The sequence below is a fragment of the Mus caroli genome, chromosome 16, assembly GCF_900094665.2.
Source record: "Mus caroli chromosome 16, CAROLI_EIJ_v1.1, whole genome shotgun sequence".
NCBI classification, from domain to species: Eukaryota; Metazoa; Chordata; class Mammalia; order Rodentia; family Muridae; genus Mus; species Mus caroli.
This window is the reverse complement of record NC_034585.1, coordinates 28,661,824-28,678,006: the sequence shown is the minus strand read 5'-3', so window position 1 is coordinate 28,678,006 and position 16,183 is coordinate 28,661,824. Positions and strand designations below refer to the sequence as shown.

The window sequence follows — 16,183 nt, the reverse complement described above, 5'->3', positions numbered from 1 at the left end:
AAAAAAAAAAAAAAAAAAAAAAAAAAAAAGAGACCCTACAACATTTCAGGACTATAACCAATTTATATTTCACACACTGGAAACATGGTAGATGTCAAAGTGGTACATAAAAACAAGTTATCTCCATTCTTCAGACAGCATTTGACTAACACATGAATATTCCTTTTAAGAAGTGTATGACTGGTAGTCACAAGCTGGACCTGAAGCACCACCTTATGAAAAAAAATCAACAGTGTTAAAGAAATGAGACACATCATAAAAGCACAAGAGAAAGCTTGAGGAGGGCGCCCCTGAGCTAAACCTGAGACAGTCTACACATCAAAATCATTAGGACGGAAAATGAAACCACTGAAAGAAACAACACTCTGCAAAGTTCATGGCACACAGACAGAAAGGGCTTCTTGTAAAATAAAATACCAAGTGTTAACTGGGAAACACAGAGGAATGTTACTATTAGGTAACTATCACTTTTCAATAACCACAGTAACAATTACTTCAAACAAGAACCATTTATGATTTTGCTCAAGAGTATTATATATAAACAGTCCACATATGCTTGTAAGGAAAAAGCTACTAGAAAGAGAAATAAGGCAATATATAATCAGGTCATCAGAATTAATGTTACCAAGGAAGGGGAGGTGACACTGTATATTTCTGGATATACAGAATCCTAAGCCAAGAATAGAAAATATGAATGTAATTACAAACATCTATTAAACCCCAAATGAAAAAAAATATATAAAAACGTAAGGGCAGGAGCTGGAGAGATGGCTCAGCAGTTAGGAGCACTGGCTGCTCTTCCAGAGGACCTAGGTTCAGTTCCCAGGACCCATATGGCAGCTCCAGAAATCTAATGCCTTCTTCTGGCCTCCATGGGCACTGCATGCCTGTAATACATATACATACATGCAGGCAAAACAGTATTACTTATAAAATAAAAATCATCTTGTTTAAAGGAGGTATCAAGAGGAAATTATTTTATTAAAAAGTGTCAATGTTGGAGCTCCTTGGGACAGAGGCAGGAAGACTTCAAGTTCAGAGTCTGCCTGGGCTACAAGGTAAGCTCAGGGGCCATCCTGGTCAACATATGTATAAATTAAAAAAAAAAAAAAAGCTTTAAAAGTGCCATGGATATAGCTCAGAGGTAAAATGTTTACTTAGCAACACACACACTCAGAGAGCGAGGGGGAGGGAGGGAAGAGACAGAAACTGAGACTGACTGACTTACAAAGAGACAGATATCATCATAAAAAGTCAAGAGAGAGGCTGGAGAAAGCACTCCAGGTAGAGACGTGACAACTGAAAGGAATTCCCAGTCCCCACCTCGATCCTATACGGAGGAAAGGTTTCATCTTACACAGAAGAAATTGCTTACAAGTAGTTACAGATGATTTTACATCTCTGTTATTCCATGGTTTAAAAGAAAATTCAGCCAGGTCCAGCAAAATCATGCTGCTGCAACTGGAGTAAGCAAATAAACAACTCAGCCTAGTTAAATCAAAACCACACATGTAAAGATAAAAAAAATTCTCTTCATTCCAGTCTAATCCATAGCTTACTTATGCTTTCCTGCTCAACCATCATACACACTTAAAAATACCAGCCAGTAACAGGTTAAAATGTGACCTCAGTTACAGTGAGAGAACCACACAGAGTGCGCTAAGTTCTCAAATCCTGATTATAAAAAAAAAAAAAAAATCAACTTATTATAAACATTTTCCTTGAAAATGATACTTAAAAAAAAAAAAAACCACCAACCCTACAGGCCAGCATGTCTTAAACTTGTTATTATGCTTATTGCATTTAATGTAATGACAATGAACATAATGATAAAGAATATTTTAGTTCATGAAGCAGAAGTTCTGGATTCAAATTAGAATTCAATTTTATACGACACAAGTTAGTATCTGAGGGTTCTTGGGTAAAACTAGTTATTTCTTAGTGCCTCAGACATCTAATATATAAAATGGTATAACCATCTCACTGCTAAATATACCTCACAGGACTAAGGACTAAGTGAAATATTGAAAATGTAGCCATTATTGCTTTTTATGCCATCCTCAGCAATACAATTTTCATGGGTTATCTGAGGTCTTGGCTAGGAAAAACAAAGCTTCAATGAAAAAGAATCAAACAATCTAAACATACTTTGTTTTCCATAGACATAAAAATGATGAAGGGGAAGACAGAAAGGAGCTCAAAATCACTAAAGCCATCCTGAGATAACATCTCACGTACATGGATGTCCATCATCACAAACACAAGGGGTAGCCAACAGTGGCAGGAATAAAAAGGAAAGCATGCTACACTACTGGAGGGAATTTAGATCTATGAAGCAATTTAGAACTACCAGACAGCCCAGGAACCCCTGATGTATCTGGGAACAGATACAACCAAAGGAGATAAAACCACCACCCTGTAAAGATATCTACATGCCCATGTTCACTGCAGCGTACTCATAATACATAAGACAGGGAAACAATCTAAATGTCTGTAATGGTCCAGAAGCTTTAAAGATGTGCTGTGTATGCACATAAATATACATGCATACATACAAATTCATTCTTTAACAACATGAATGGACCTAGAGATGCTGTGCTAACTAAAATAAGCTGTACACATAAAAACACTGCCTGGATGTGGAGTGCTTAAGGAAGAATGAAAAGTTTACATACGGCGAGGATCAATCTGTGGGTGAGGGAGACCCAGGAAAAGAGGTTAAAATAAACGGGATATATAGGAATCTAATGTTCAACATTAGGACAAAAGCTAATAAAACTGAGCAGTATTAGGGATCTTTGTCAAATTAGCAGATTTTAGCTGCTTTTGACAAAAAAAATAAAAGTATGCAAGATACATTAACTGCCTCACTATAGTTCTATTTTACTATTTATCCATGAATCTCATAACATCATTTTGTAAACCTCAAATATATATGTTAAAATCTAACATCAATAAGGTTCACTACAGCCTCACCACATGATTACTCTGGCCCTGATCTATGTAGCTCCTAACCTTGGCCGGAGGTTTCTTTTTACAGTGGGCAGTAGTTAATGCAGAGGCTCATATCTGACCCAAGTGCTCAGGATAAGTGTGAATGCTCAGACCCAAACAGGACATCACTGTCACCTTCCCACCAAGGCTCAAGGAACACTGTATAAGATGGGGTAGAAAGGAGGAGGGTGGGTGCTCTGAGCATGGCCAGTGCCCTCGTGACCCCTCATAAGCTGGGGCTGCCTGCACAAGATCTAGCCAGGAGAAATCCCAGTATGGATAGCTGAGGGGTTCAAGACCCCACAACCTGCTGAAAAGCTACTGGCAGGGCATGACTGTTGGGGGAGAGAAAATCATGTTCTTCATGTGTGTGGCCACTGGTATGTTGCCCATGCATATAAGCAGTACTAATTGGACTCAGTGAATTATTTTTTGTTGTTTTTTTTTTTGTTTGTTTTTTCGAGACAGGGTTTCTCTGTGTAGCCCTGGCTGTCCTGGAACTCACTCTGTAGATCAGGCTGGCCTCGGACTCAGAAATCCACCTGCCTCTGCCTCCCAAGTGCTGCGACTCAGTGAATTATTTAAAAAAAAAAAAAAGGAACATGAAGTTGGGATACTCCAGGGGTAGTTTCATGGGAGGAGAATATGAACTGTAGATATTTTAAAAAATAAAAATAAGTAAGAAATAAAAAAATTCTGTTGAAAAATTCTGTCCAATGGTAGAGTGCTTATTTAGCATGGGTTTAATCTCCAGTATGACTTCCCTTAAATAAAATTAAAGTTTGCTATTTATTGCAGATTAAAAAAAAATAAAATAAAAACATACAAATCACATGACTAAATTTACCCAAAGATTTAAAGACAGATCTTGAAACCAGAATCCTGTCTACAAGGAAAGCAATGTGTTAAGAAACAGTTACAAAGGTAGACTTGGTATGAAATCTAGTCTAGACTCCCAGGGTCACTCTGACTGAATCCCAGACTCCTTAAAATCTGAGCATCTGGGTTCTGATGTAATCAAACCATGTTGAGTCTATCTAACCCCCAAGCTTTCAAATGTAATACTAGATATGGGAATATAAAATGTATTACATTTTCAAAGATGTTCTGAATGAATGGCAAAAGGATACTACTTTCTATTTATACAAAAAGGATCACCAGATATGTTTGGGACTAATTCTAAACAAATGTGCAAATAATGTGTTTTATTGATATAATTTTAAATATTTGATTCTAAAGAAAAAAACCTAGCTGAAGCCAGGCATGGTGGCACATACCTTTAATCCCACCTAGGAGGCAAGTAGATCTCTGAGTTTGAGGCCAGCCTAGTCTATATAGGGAGTACCGGGCCAGTCAAGGTTACATAGTGAGACCTGGTCTTAAGGAAGGAAGGAAGGAAGGAAGGATGGATGGATGGATGGATGGATGGATAGACGGATGGACAGACAGACAGACAGATGAACAAATGAACTTAGCTGAAACAAAAACCTGACTGCTTTTCAAGAATTTTCAAAGGTTGGAATTATTATTCAACAGTACTACTCAAGTACCAGAACACTTTCTACATCTTACTAAATTGAGAATATTGTCAATTATAAGTTGCATCACTATTTTATGTGCCAGCAAATAATAATAATACAAATAGACTTTAAACCCACAACCAAACAACCAATTCATAGCAGCAATACAAGTCAGATGTGATTGCTCACATCTGAACTACAGCATTCAGGAGCCTGTCTGACTACACAGAAGAGAAAGCGGAGCAGGGAATGGGGATATACCATGTATAAGATACCACCCACTTTCAGACATATTATAAAATTTTAAAACAGGGTCCAGTGAGATGGTTCAGGATTTAAAAGCACTTGCCATCAACCCTGATGATCTGAGTTCACTCCCAGATCCTCTGTGATAGGAGAAGAAAATGAACTCCTAAAAGTTTTTCTCTAATCAACATGAGCACATGTGTGCTCACACACATAAGTGTACACACTCTCACTCTCTCTCAATATAATAAAAATAAAATCTCAAATGGTATTACAGAACAGATACAATGTAGTGTCTCCTTTCAAATCACCCCAAAGTATCAGAAAGCTAATGCATGTATCAACTAGAGGAAAGACTTAACATTTCCACACCACCAAACCCTACAGACACATATAAACTTTAATTTCATGAAAAGGGTCAGTACTAACTTATTTCAAAGAATCAATAAGTAATAATAATGAAATTACACTCAGTGTATAACATGCTTCCCTGCTACAAACAGGTAATTCACTAAAACCTAAAAAACCTGAATTCCAAACAATAGATAGTCAGGAGTCTAACTGCCAAGTGACTTTCTGTTAGCTCTGGCCACTGAGATAGGCGTTCCCTTTGAATCTAGATATTCATTCACATCCACCAGCTTAGAAAACAAAAAGTGCTACCACCGTAGTAAAAGCACTCAGTCCACGATTTTTCAGTATAAACTTGGACAAAATGGACTGGTTTTTTAACATAGGACAATTTACCAGCTAAAAAGCACATTGTAAAACTATTTCAAAAACAATGGTAAAGATGTAAAGAACAAAATCTTAACAGCTGAAAGAGTTTCTGAATGAGAAACAAACATGAGAAATATTTTGTGGTGTTGGGTTTTTTGTTTTATTTTGAGACGAGGTCTATGTAGCTCTGACTCCTCTTAAACTCAGGTTGGCCTGGAATTCTTGATCCTCCTGCCTCAGCTTCGAGTGCTAAAGTGACAGTATGTGCCAAGAATGAATAGATTAGTGCAATACTATCATCAACGCAGTTATAACGCATAAAACCCAAATCTATTTCAACATGCCTGATGTTGGTACTTCTGTTCCACTAAATCTGATACTACCTAACTATAAATACAAAAAGACAAGTAAGTCCAACTGACAAAGGAAGTCCATAACTAACAAAATCATAAAGACAGATAAAATTCTCTGGTACAAACTTAAATAGAAGATTATCAAAATTTAACTATGCATATTAATGAACATTCAAAACAGGCAAGGATAATATGTAACAATTGCCTCAAAACATAGCAAGTCCAACACAAAAAGGGTCAATTCTATTTACTTAAAGTAGTTTTCTTAGGTTAGGCTTTCCCATACAGTAAGACTATAGTCTGTAAGCACATGTGTATGTAAATGAGGACATAAAAGTCACACTGGCTTTTTTTTTCTAACATGTTTCTATTAAATGAAAATTTCTAGGTTTAATGTTGATCTAGGAAACTACATAACTAAAATATTATTTTTCTCTTCCTCGTGTGCTGTTTTTTTTTTTTTTTTTATTCCTCCATCCTTGGGAACCAATCAGGGGATCCATTTGAACCTTAAATTTCATGGCTTGGGAACCAAATGCAAAAGTGTCCACTCTGACACTATGGAAACACTGACAAGCTCTGAGGATGGGTGACACGAGCAGCCCATCACTGTCCGCCCTTACCGCATGTCTTCAAGTCTGTAGTAACACTAAATTCTAAAACGCTGTATGCTCTATTAGGTCTGTAAGAGACTAGAACTCAGTCAAGAGCATCAATATCGCAGTAAGCTATCCAAAAAGGCACACACTGACAACAGTGTTCACATCACATCAATACTCTGTCAACACACACATTGTTAAGCCTAGCTGCTGGGAAGTTACTGAGAACATGAACTTAAGTGAGAAAGCATAGGTCTTATTTGAACATGTTAGACAGTTGATACTTAGTTTTCTAAAAATCTTATTATTAAACCTAGAAGAAAATAAACCACCTGGTTCAGTAGTTTGCAAACTTTTAAAGTACAGGACAAAAGCAGTCAGAGACAGACCAACTTGTTTAATACATTGGGGAGAACGTGAAAAACAAAAAGTTCATTTTTAAAAGAAACTACTTACTTTACAAGTCTTAAAAGTCCACTGTTTGATTCCCCACCCACAGTCTATAGTTACTACAATAGCCTGAACTGGCTGAAGGAGTTCTCTGACATTTAATCCCTAATGGTGTCAGGAATACTAGAATAAGGTAATTCGACAGCATCATCTCTGAGATCATGTTTCAGGTCTAAAATTCATATTCCACAAGTGCCAACTCTAACAGAGGTGCCTGTGCATCAGAGAGGCAAACGCTCCCAAGCATAGCAGCAGAACCTTTCAAATATTTCCAAGGACTCCAGAGAAACACAGGCCAACTACAAAAACACCAACAGTGGCTCAGCTGTCACGATTGGTGTTCCTAAAACATTTCTACAACTTGTCCATCTTCCAGCTGTTAACTCTAAGACATGAAACTCTGTTCTCAAAGTGCACAGAAATCACCAGACCAGGAAGTTTTTCTGGTAATTAAACATTTTTATAAGTGACAGTGGCCTAACTGCAAAATAAAAACTCACTAGAGATGTCCTAAGTTAATGACCAGCTAGAGAGCCAAGCACATTGTCTTTCAAATTCCAAGTTTAACATCACAGAGAAGCATCAGGCACTAGCACAGTGGTCATGAGTAGAAAAGTTTTAACTCCCACCTATTAAAGCCTGAAAGAGGTTGCTCTGAAATATGTTAATAACCCGCTCTATGGAACTTCTGAGCTGTCTGTCTTCAGTTTGGCTTAGTTTCGATCGATATTCTTCCAACAGATGCAATGCTCTCTGGGTATCTGAAAAGACAAATACGGTGAAAATTTCATGTATGTATTAAGGCTCTGTGTGTATCTGCATACATATTTACATGAAAGTGCTACATGCTACCTCTACGAGACATCTAGAAGTTCCCCTAGCCTCCAAGGCAAGGGCTGCCATCACTATATCCATATTCCATTCCCTACTAAGACAAATATTTTAAAGGCTTCATATCACAGCAGAGAAAGGAGAAAGTGAGTAGCCTGTTAGCTGTGGACTGACAGCTTCCAAGGCTAAAAGACCATCTAACTAAGCTGATAGCAACTTGGTTTTTAGAATGCCTAACAGACAAGAACAAGTTATCTACAATTTGTCCCTATAACCAAGACGTGTTTCTAAACATTAATTCCTAGTTGCTCACAGAGTTGCTCACAAAATAGTGTTGATACGAATGATAAAGTGAAATACTGAAGCAATGAAGTTTTGAAAAAGACATGGTAGGGGGCTGATTGCTTCTGTAATCACTACGGATGTCAAGAAGGTGTGTGCAGCCAACTATGTGTTTCCACCTTCTGAAATGATGCGAAGCTCGGATACCATAAGGAATAAAGGCGAGAGCCTGCTGATTCCTCAAAGTCACACAAACCTTTTAAAAACAGTAACCACAACACTGATGTATGTTACAGCAAGTGACAGCCACAAAACAGTCCCAAAATAAATTCTCACCTTGCTTCCGGACCGGCATTTTTCTCCAGAATCAGGAAGGCGGCACACACCTTTACAAACACAAAACAGGAAGGAAAACTTGAACTAAAGCAATGAACTGAATCGTGGATCCATTCGTTGCCCCCGCCCCACCCCACTTCACTTCACCCCACCCTACCCACCCCACCCCCCGCCCCAAACTCTCGACTAGGAAAAACTCCAACCTTGGTTGAACTGCCCACCTTCCAAAGTTTTCCCAAGTGGAAAAAAAACAGAAGCCTCAAACCCCCAGCAGTGTCAGCCAAGGCGGAAAGCGGGTTCTCGGGGGTCGCTATGCCCCCTACAGATTAAGATCAGACCCAAGCCCGCTTCGGTAGGTGCCTCCAGAGCTTCCCCCTCCGCAAAGAGCACCTGAAGAGGAGAAGCCGGGCCGCCGCTGCCGCCGCCACCGCGGCGTGCTTGCCACGCTCCCCACCTGCTGCCGCGGGCCGGCCCGTGCCCAGCCGCGCAGCGCCCAGCCGAGCGCCGGGCTGCTCCCCCGGCCCGCTCGGGCCCCCTCCTCTCGCTTGCCTGGTTCCTCGTTCGCCTCCTCCCGGCGGCGACTCCAGCAGGGGCCGGACCGGACAGCCGCCGCTCTCCGCGCCGCTCATGCACCCCCCTCCGCGGCCTCCACACCTGCGGCTCCGCCGCAAAGTTCCCGCGAGCGGCGTACGCGGGCGCCCCGGGTGCGCTCCGGCCGGACTCGGAGCAGCTTCCCCGCCCGGCCCCGCTCCACGTACCCCGCCCCGCCCCGAGCTCAGCTGAGGGGGTGAGGGGACGGGGGAGGAGCTCCCCCTTCGGCGGCCGCACCCCCGCGCCGCTCTCTCCGCCTCGGCCGCCGCCGCTCGCCCGCACGCCGCGGCCCGTGGCCCCTGCTCGTCCGCTCGCCTCCGGGCCGCCCCACCCCCCGGAACCTCGCCTCCTTCCGCGCCCCCAGTCGCTCTCCCCCTAAACTTTCCGCCAAGATGGCGGCCCTGGAGCTGGCCTGCCGCGCGCCCACGTGACTGCTTTCCCCGACGCTCTCAGCCAATGAGAAGTGAGGAGGCGGCTCGCTCCGAGCCCCGGGCTCTGGGCTCTGCTACCTAGGGGTTGGAGAAGGGAGGAGGGCCGGGAGGAGGGCGGGGAGGGGGCTGGAGTACTGGAAGGAGGACCCTTAAGCATCCACAGGGAAGCGCCTTGCCGAGAGGAACTCTGGTGGAAGCGGCTCTAGGGACAAAGGAGTTGACACGCGCTCTACAGGTGGCCCGAAGTGGCTTTGGGACAGCCAGCCTGCAACGTCGCCCTAGCCCACCTCGGGTGGCCTGCGGTTCTGAACTAGTGCGCCGGACTTGAGTTGCTGGAGACTTTGAAAGAGAGAAGTGACCTCACCTGCGCTAGACCCCAAGAAACAAGCTCAAGACACCCCCTAACCTCCCTGAACACGTGCTGGCCAGCTTCAAGAAAGGAAGAGTGCCTGGCACGCCCGGGGTGGATCCCCAACAGGGAAAAAGGAATTTGTGCAGAGCTGCGCCCCAGTCACCCGCGTTAAGGGGCGGAGGAAGAAGGGACTTAGGAGGGGAAGGGGTATTGTACGTCTTCCACTTTTTGCTGGTTTTTAAATTTTTCGTTTGTCAAAAAAAAAAAAAAAAAAAAAAGATTTGAGGAGTTTCATTAAAGACCGGATGTAAAGCGGAGACGGATTAGTTTGCTAAACGTTTGAGGGTTTCAGAGGATTTTTAGGTCTAAGTAGTTAACTCCTAGTACGAGGCGTTTAAGCAAGTGAAAAGTTCAGTCGTTAATATTTCATTCATTCATGACTGCATTCATTTGTGCGTTCATGAATGAGTCCCCGCCCAGAGATGCTCCCAGGAGTTACCCATCTTATGGCGGTACCTCTAAGAAACTCACCTGTCTACCCCAGCGGTGGTAGCACAGACTTTAATCCCAGAAAGTCTAAGGCTAATCTTTGTGAGTTCGAGGCCAACCTGGTTTTCAGTGAGTTCCAGAACAGCTAGGACTACACAGAGAAGAAACCCTGTCTCAGGTGGAAAACAAAGAAAGCAAGCCTCTCGCTGCCAGCCCTCACACCTAGTTTAAATTTCAAGTACCTCAGAGCCCAACAAACAGTCCCAAGGGACACTTGCTCTAGAGCTGAGCCCGAAGGGAAAAGTTCTCCAAGTCACTGACTTTTGAGCAGCAGGAACTTCTCTGCTCCATAGCCCAGGAGAATTTTTCCAAAGTCGTCAGAAGTTCTTGAGGCAGAACAAGAAATGCGGAGATCCATGTGTGTCAAACTGTAAGGCTAGATCTGCTTGGATCCAGCTTGGAGATGATTCGCTTGGTTAAGGTTCTTGCCTCCGAGCCTGATGACCTGAATTCCATCCCTGGGTCCCACATGGTGGAAGGAGAAAGCCTCCTGTTTGTCCTTTAACCTCCAGGCAGATACACATTTAAAATCAATCTACCGGTACATGTGTTTTAATTAAAGGGGGAGAAAGATGAGGGTTTTTTTGGTTTTTGGTTTTTCAATAAACCTGACAGGCCTTTTCTGTGTCCTTGACAATGGAAAAGTCAGAGAAGAACCTTGAACGATAACCATAACCCAGGTATGCTGATGACTGGGTTTCACTTTTGGCTTGTACCTTAGAATCCTAACTTGTGAGAACCTTAGGACTTTAGAACTCAGGTAGATTTACCTCCTTTCAGAAAGTGAAAGAAAAACGTTCCCTTGATATATAAACGGATCAGTGGCCACAGCGCACAACTCTCCTAGCTCTCCTAGCTCCAACCCAGGGCACTTTCCGCAATGAGTTCGAACAGGCACGTTGGCAGCAGACTTTTTTTGATTTGTTGCATTTGTTGCATTAGGCATGCTGGGGTCTTGATCAACAGTAAAAGCCACATTGCATAGAGGAAATCCGTCCAGAGAGCAAACGAGGAGGGCTCCTGAAAGAAGAGAATCTTAACAATGACTGGAGGTTATTTAACAGTGGAAATGTCTCATGACTTTGTATTGTTGTCAAGGCTTCATTGCTACACTGCTCATGCAATGGCTCAGTAAGGAGCCATTTTGTACCACCATCTCTCTGGTTCGCATGGAACCATTTTAAGAATAGACTTTCTTAGAATTCGGGATGCAGGGAAGTTTGTCCTCTCCTTGTTTTCACTCTGTCCATATATGTTCAATTGCTAGGAAAGGGAATGGGGGTAGAAATAGCAAGATCCAAACTGTGCCCTTGAGGACCCAGAGGCCCACAGCAAATGAATGAGGTTCAGTGAGCTCTTGCCAGGGGATCCTAAGGACTAAAATCGAAATTTGTGTTGGTCTTCAATGGCATCTTAATCCTCCCCCAAACAAAAAGAGGCAGTGATTACAGGCATATTGCTGTCCTCTGTGATATGTGTGTATACATATACATATATATATCACGATGTCCAAAAACAGCAATTAAAAACAGGAATGAACCTAGCATTTGTTTTTCCTTGAAAGGCTAGGACAGGTCCAAGTAGACTCTGAGGGGACTTTACTTCATTTCTGTCCCTCTGCGTTAGTTACTTAGTGCTATATAACAAGTTCCTTGATGCTTGGGAACTTAAAAGTACAGTGAATACTATCATGGCTTCTGTGGGATAGGAATCCAGGGGCCCCTTAGTTGGGTGGCTCTGGTGCAGGATTTCAAGAAATTGCAGTCACCTGAAGGCTTTAATTGAGGCTAAGGAGGTTCTGGGAGGCTGTCAGGGTTGAGAAAGGGTCTCACTATATAACCCGGGCTGGCTTGGAACTTTTTATGAAGACCAGGCTGGCTTCCAAACTGTTGAACTGCTGCTTCCCCTTCTCCCCTCCCCAGCACTGGAATTACAGGTGTACACCCCCAGACACTGTCAGGAGGCTCTGTCAGCACAGCTAATTCACATGGCTGTTGGCAGGAAGCCTCAGTTTCTCACAGTGAAAAGCTCGACCTCACTGCTTGAGTGTCTTGATGCCAGTGACTGACTTCCCCGGAACAAGTGATCCAAGAAGGCAAGGCAGAAACCACAGTGTTTCTCATGCTCTAGTCGCAGAAGAAACATTGTTCCAGTTACTTAGAAGATTATTATTCTAGTTACTTAAAACTAGCTAATTTATAAACATGAGTTTTATCACAGCACTGGGGGAGTCAACGTGCAGTTAAGAACCCATTCCGCTAAATCATTAATTCAGCCTTCCTAATGCTGCGACCCTTTAACACAGCTCCTCATGGTGATTCCCCAACCATAAAATTGTTTTCATTGCTACTCCATAACTATAATTTTGCTACTGTTATAAACTGAAATGCAAATATCTGTATTTCCTGATGGTCTTAGATGACCCACAGATTGAGAATTGCTGCTCGAAATAATGTCTTTTTTTTTCTTCTGTATCTTCGTGAAAAAGGGAGACAAACAGGTTCCCTTCAGCCTCTTTAGGGAGGGCAGAAACCCCATTTATAAGGGCTGACTTAATATCTCCTTCCAAGAGCAGGTATTCAAGAACATGAGTACAGGAAAAAGACATATCAGGACCCATGGTAGAAGCAGGCTCCATATCAGAGCATTCAAAGTGATGATGACCATCTTTTTCCAATTAGATTTTATTTTCATGAACTCTTCCCTACATTTTTCACTTAAATGCATATGGCTCAATATATAACCTCAGACTTTACCAACCTCCTTATTAAAAATACACATACAAATGTGTACCCACAAACCTTAAATAAAGGAAGAGAATAGAGGTTAAATCCGACCACAAAATTTTCAAGTTAACTTTTCTGTTGTATAGTTTAAAAGTCTCAGGAGTCATAAGACCGGCAAAGAAAGACGAAACTTCCCATTCTGTCCCTGATATGTCAGAGATTTGATCTCAAAGAATATTTATTGATTTCAGGTTCAAACCTTCTTTCCCAGCCATCCCCTACCCGGGCTACCTTTGTAGCTCTGCGTCTAGCTTGTCTTCCTGGCCCCTAAACCCCAGCCTCTCTGCAGCAAGAACAGATTCTGCCAGACTCTATGGCAGTGTTAGCCCTCAGGCCGGCAGAGTAGCAGTACACTGGCTCTGCCAAGACAACCACAAAAGAAAAGAATGTGATGATGTCAAAAAGGCTTAGATCGGCTTGCGTTGTAAGAGGAATAGGATAAAGAACAGGGAAAGTGACCACAGAGAGTGTTGCTAGCACACTATGCCAGAGACGTAAGTGGCCATGTCTGTACCTTTCCATAGTGTCAGAATTGACATCCACAAGGTTCAGCTGTTTCAATGGCATTGAAACAGTTGTCATTTAAGAGTAGCTGGCTAAAGTGATGTTATATCTTCTTTTATTCCAATCTTAGCTACAAATACTCTCGATATCTCCTAGCACACAGTAAATATATCTGCCTATCTATATGCATATATGTAGACTACAGAATGTATACAAGTTAAAGAGACTACAGCTGAGATCAAAGGGTTTCAGAAGTGGGCTGGGGTGGAATTGGTATGATAAGATAATGAACTAGTTCCAGGAGGGAGCCACTGGGATCAGGTTTGGGAGCAAAGCTGCAAACTTCAGTCACTAGGTACTAGTCTGGAGCAGGAAGTCAAAAGTCAGGTCCAAATGGGCAAACAGATGGGCTGGCAAGCAGTCCAGGAGTCTGCACAGGCAGCAGAGAACTGAACTGAGCCAAAGCTCCAGGAGCCAAGGAGCCCTGGCTCCTCCTCCTTCCTCCCTCTTCACCACCCTCACGACCCCCTTTCCGTGCCACACACACACACATACAACAGCTATCAGGTCGTTTCGGGGCCATGCCATTGAAGGGTTAGATATCCGTTACTTTATGGGGGATGATAGGGAAGTTAGACCTTTCCTTGGCCTGGCATGTCTGATACGTCCTTGAGCCTGGTTTCCCTAGTAAAGTTTTAAAATGCCTGTATGACCCTACAGTCTCAGATGATTCCAATCAAATGTATAGTCTGGTTTTCTACTCCTTTCTGCTCTAAGGAAGAGGTCACTTAACAGTCTGTGATGGCTGGGTGTTGGTGACAGATGGTGCAGTTTCTGGGTCCACACGGGGCTTCTATTCAAAATAGAGCTGGGCATGGTGTTGCACACCTATAATCCCAGTATGCAGAGGCAAGTGTAAGGCCAGCTAGGGCTAAACATTGAGACCCTGTCAAAAACAAACAAACAAACAAAAAACTCCCCCCAAAAGAATAGTCTCTTTGTATGAAGAAAAGTGTTTCATACAATATACAATAATTGAGGGTAGAGTGTAGCCTCATCTCAGCAGACAATAGGATGGCCATGACAGCCCAGGAAGGCAAATCTTGGCAGCACACTTTGAGTGATTTAGAAAACCAGGGACTAGGAAAAAGAATATAACCAGAGCAGTTGCACCTCTGAAACCTTATTTCAGGGAAAACAAATTGTTCAGTCTAAGGCCATTTCACTGGGGAAAGAGAAAGCCACTGGAGTTTGCCTTCAGTCTTCAAGCAGGCTTATTCTACCTGCCCAGGGGACAGAAATTCAAACAGTGGGGGAAAATATACAGATACTGCAAGCTCTTCCTTAATGTGGTTGGTCTAAAGCTCCAAAATTGCAAAAGCCGGTAGGACTTTCCCATGAGAAAGATGATGAATTCGCTCAGCAGGGCCTCCTTGATATAAAGTTTGAGGCAGGACAGGAGACTGAACATCTGTGGCCACAGCACTGAGTTGTTGCAACTTCTGTCCCGGCTGAATACCAAAAATGCTATTAGAATCATTTTTATCTACCTCAAGAATCCAGTCTACCCAGTTCAGATGATACCAGCTCTGGCCTCGTTCTCATGGATAATGTTCTGATTTCACGTTTTTTCCCCCACTGTGAGAAAATGTTCTGACAAAGAGAAAAAACTTAGATCCCATAAGGAGTAATTACTGGGTTTTCAATTTCAGGGAAGTCAAGGCAGGAGATTGAAGGAGCTAGTCACATCCAGTCAAGAGCAGAGAGTGAGCACCTGTTTGTTGCTATTGTTAGCACTCAGCATGCTCTCTACCCTTAAGAAATCAGAGATCCCGACCTGGACCCCGACAAGGTACCACCCAGGGTGGGCTGGGTCTTCCCACAACAATGAACTTAATCAAGACAATCTCTCACAGATGTTACCATAGGCCAACCTGATAGCGACAATCCCTTGCTGAGAATCATTCTCAGGTGATTCTAGATTGTATCAAGTTGATGATTAAGAACAACCATCACAGAGAAGTCTCAGAATAAAAACTACACACTGGAACCATTTTAAATTCCTTTTAAAGTGTGGTCAGTTACTTCTCTTCAGTAGGCAATCAGGCACTGATTTCAAGTTTTACAAACGCAGACTCACCAAACGTCTGTATATAGAAGTTGTACGCCCTTGGACTCTATATTAACCTGTATCTGAGACAGCACTCTATATGGTATTAAAAAGTTAACTTATTTTAGTCTTTCAGCAACCTAAGAGATTTTCTGTTGCGCTCTCCCACTTTGCAGTGGAGAGTACTAAGGACGAAAGGTTACCTTAGGGCAGCAGAGCCTGCTAAGGCTGGGGCTGAGCAGTGTGTTGTTTTCCCTTGTCTACATTTCCTCGACTCTACTGGACCTCTCTATAAGTTAAAAGCAAAACCAAAAAGTGTATCTATAGGTAGGAGGGCTAGGATACAAAAACTGGAGAGGAACAGATATGGATAGAAAGAGAGAAACTAAAAGAGGTGGGGAAAATAGAAAGACTTAGGTAAAATAAAACACAGCACGAGGTAGAGGCAGGGGCAGAGGGGCAGAGGGGCAGAGGGGCAGAGGGGCAGAGGGGCAGAGGGGCAGAGGGGCAGAGGGGCAGAGGGGCAGAG

General features: G+C 42.8%; 1 protein-coding gene across 16 annotated transcripts in view; it reads right to left on the bottom strand.

The window, feature by feature from the left end:
* Dlg1 (discs large MAGUK scaffold protein 1) overlaps positions 1-9,333 on the bottom strand; it is a 201,151-nt gene extending 191,818 nt beyond the window's left edge. For 4 of the 16 annotated variants that reach the window (XM_021185185.2, XM_029470487.1, XM_029470488.1 and 1 more), the window contains exons 1-3: positions 8,881-8,977; positions 8,332-8,381; positions 7,512-7,643 (exon numbers count right to left, since the gene is read on the bottom strand). In XM_021185185.2, coding sequence (XP_021040844.1) covers positions 7,512-7,643; positions 8,332-8,350 — 151 coding nt within the window. In that variant the 5' untranslated portion in view covers positions 8,351-8,381; positions 8,881-8,977. Of the gene's footprint in view, positions 1-7,511; positions 7,644-8,331; positions 8,382-8,880 lie in introns of those variants that run through there. The other 12 variants (XM_021185188.2, XM_029470491.1, XM_021185190.2 and 9 more) reach the window with 6 other exon arrangements.
* Positions 9,334-16,183: the final 6,850 nt, after the last annotated feature.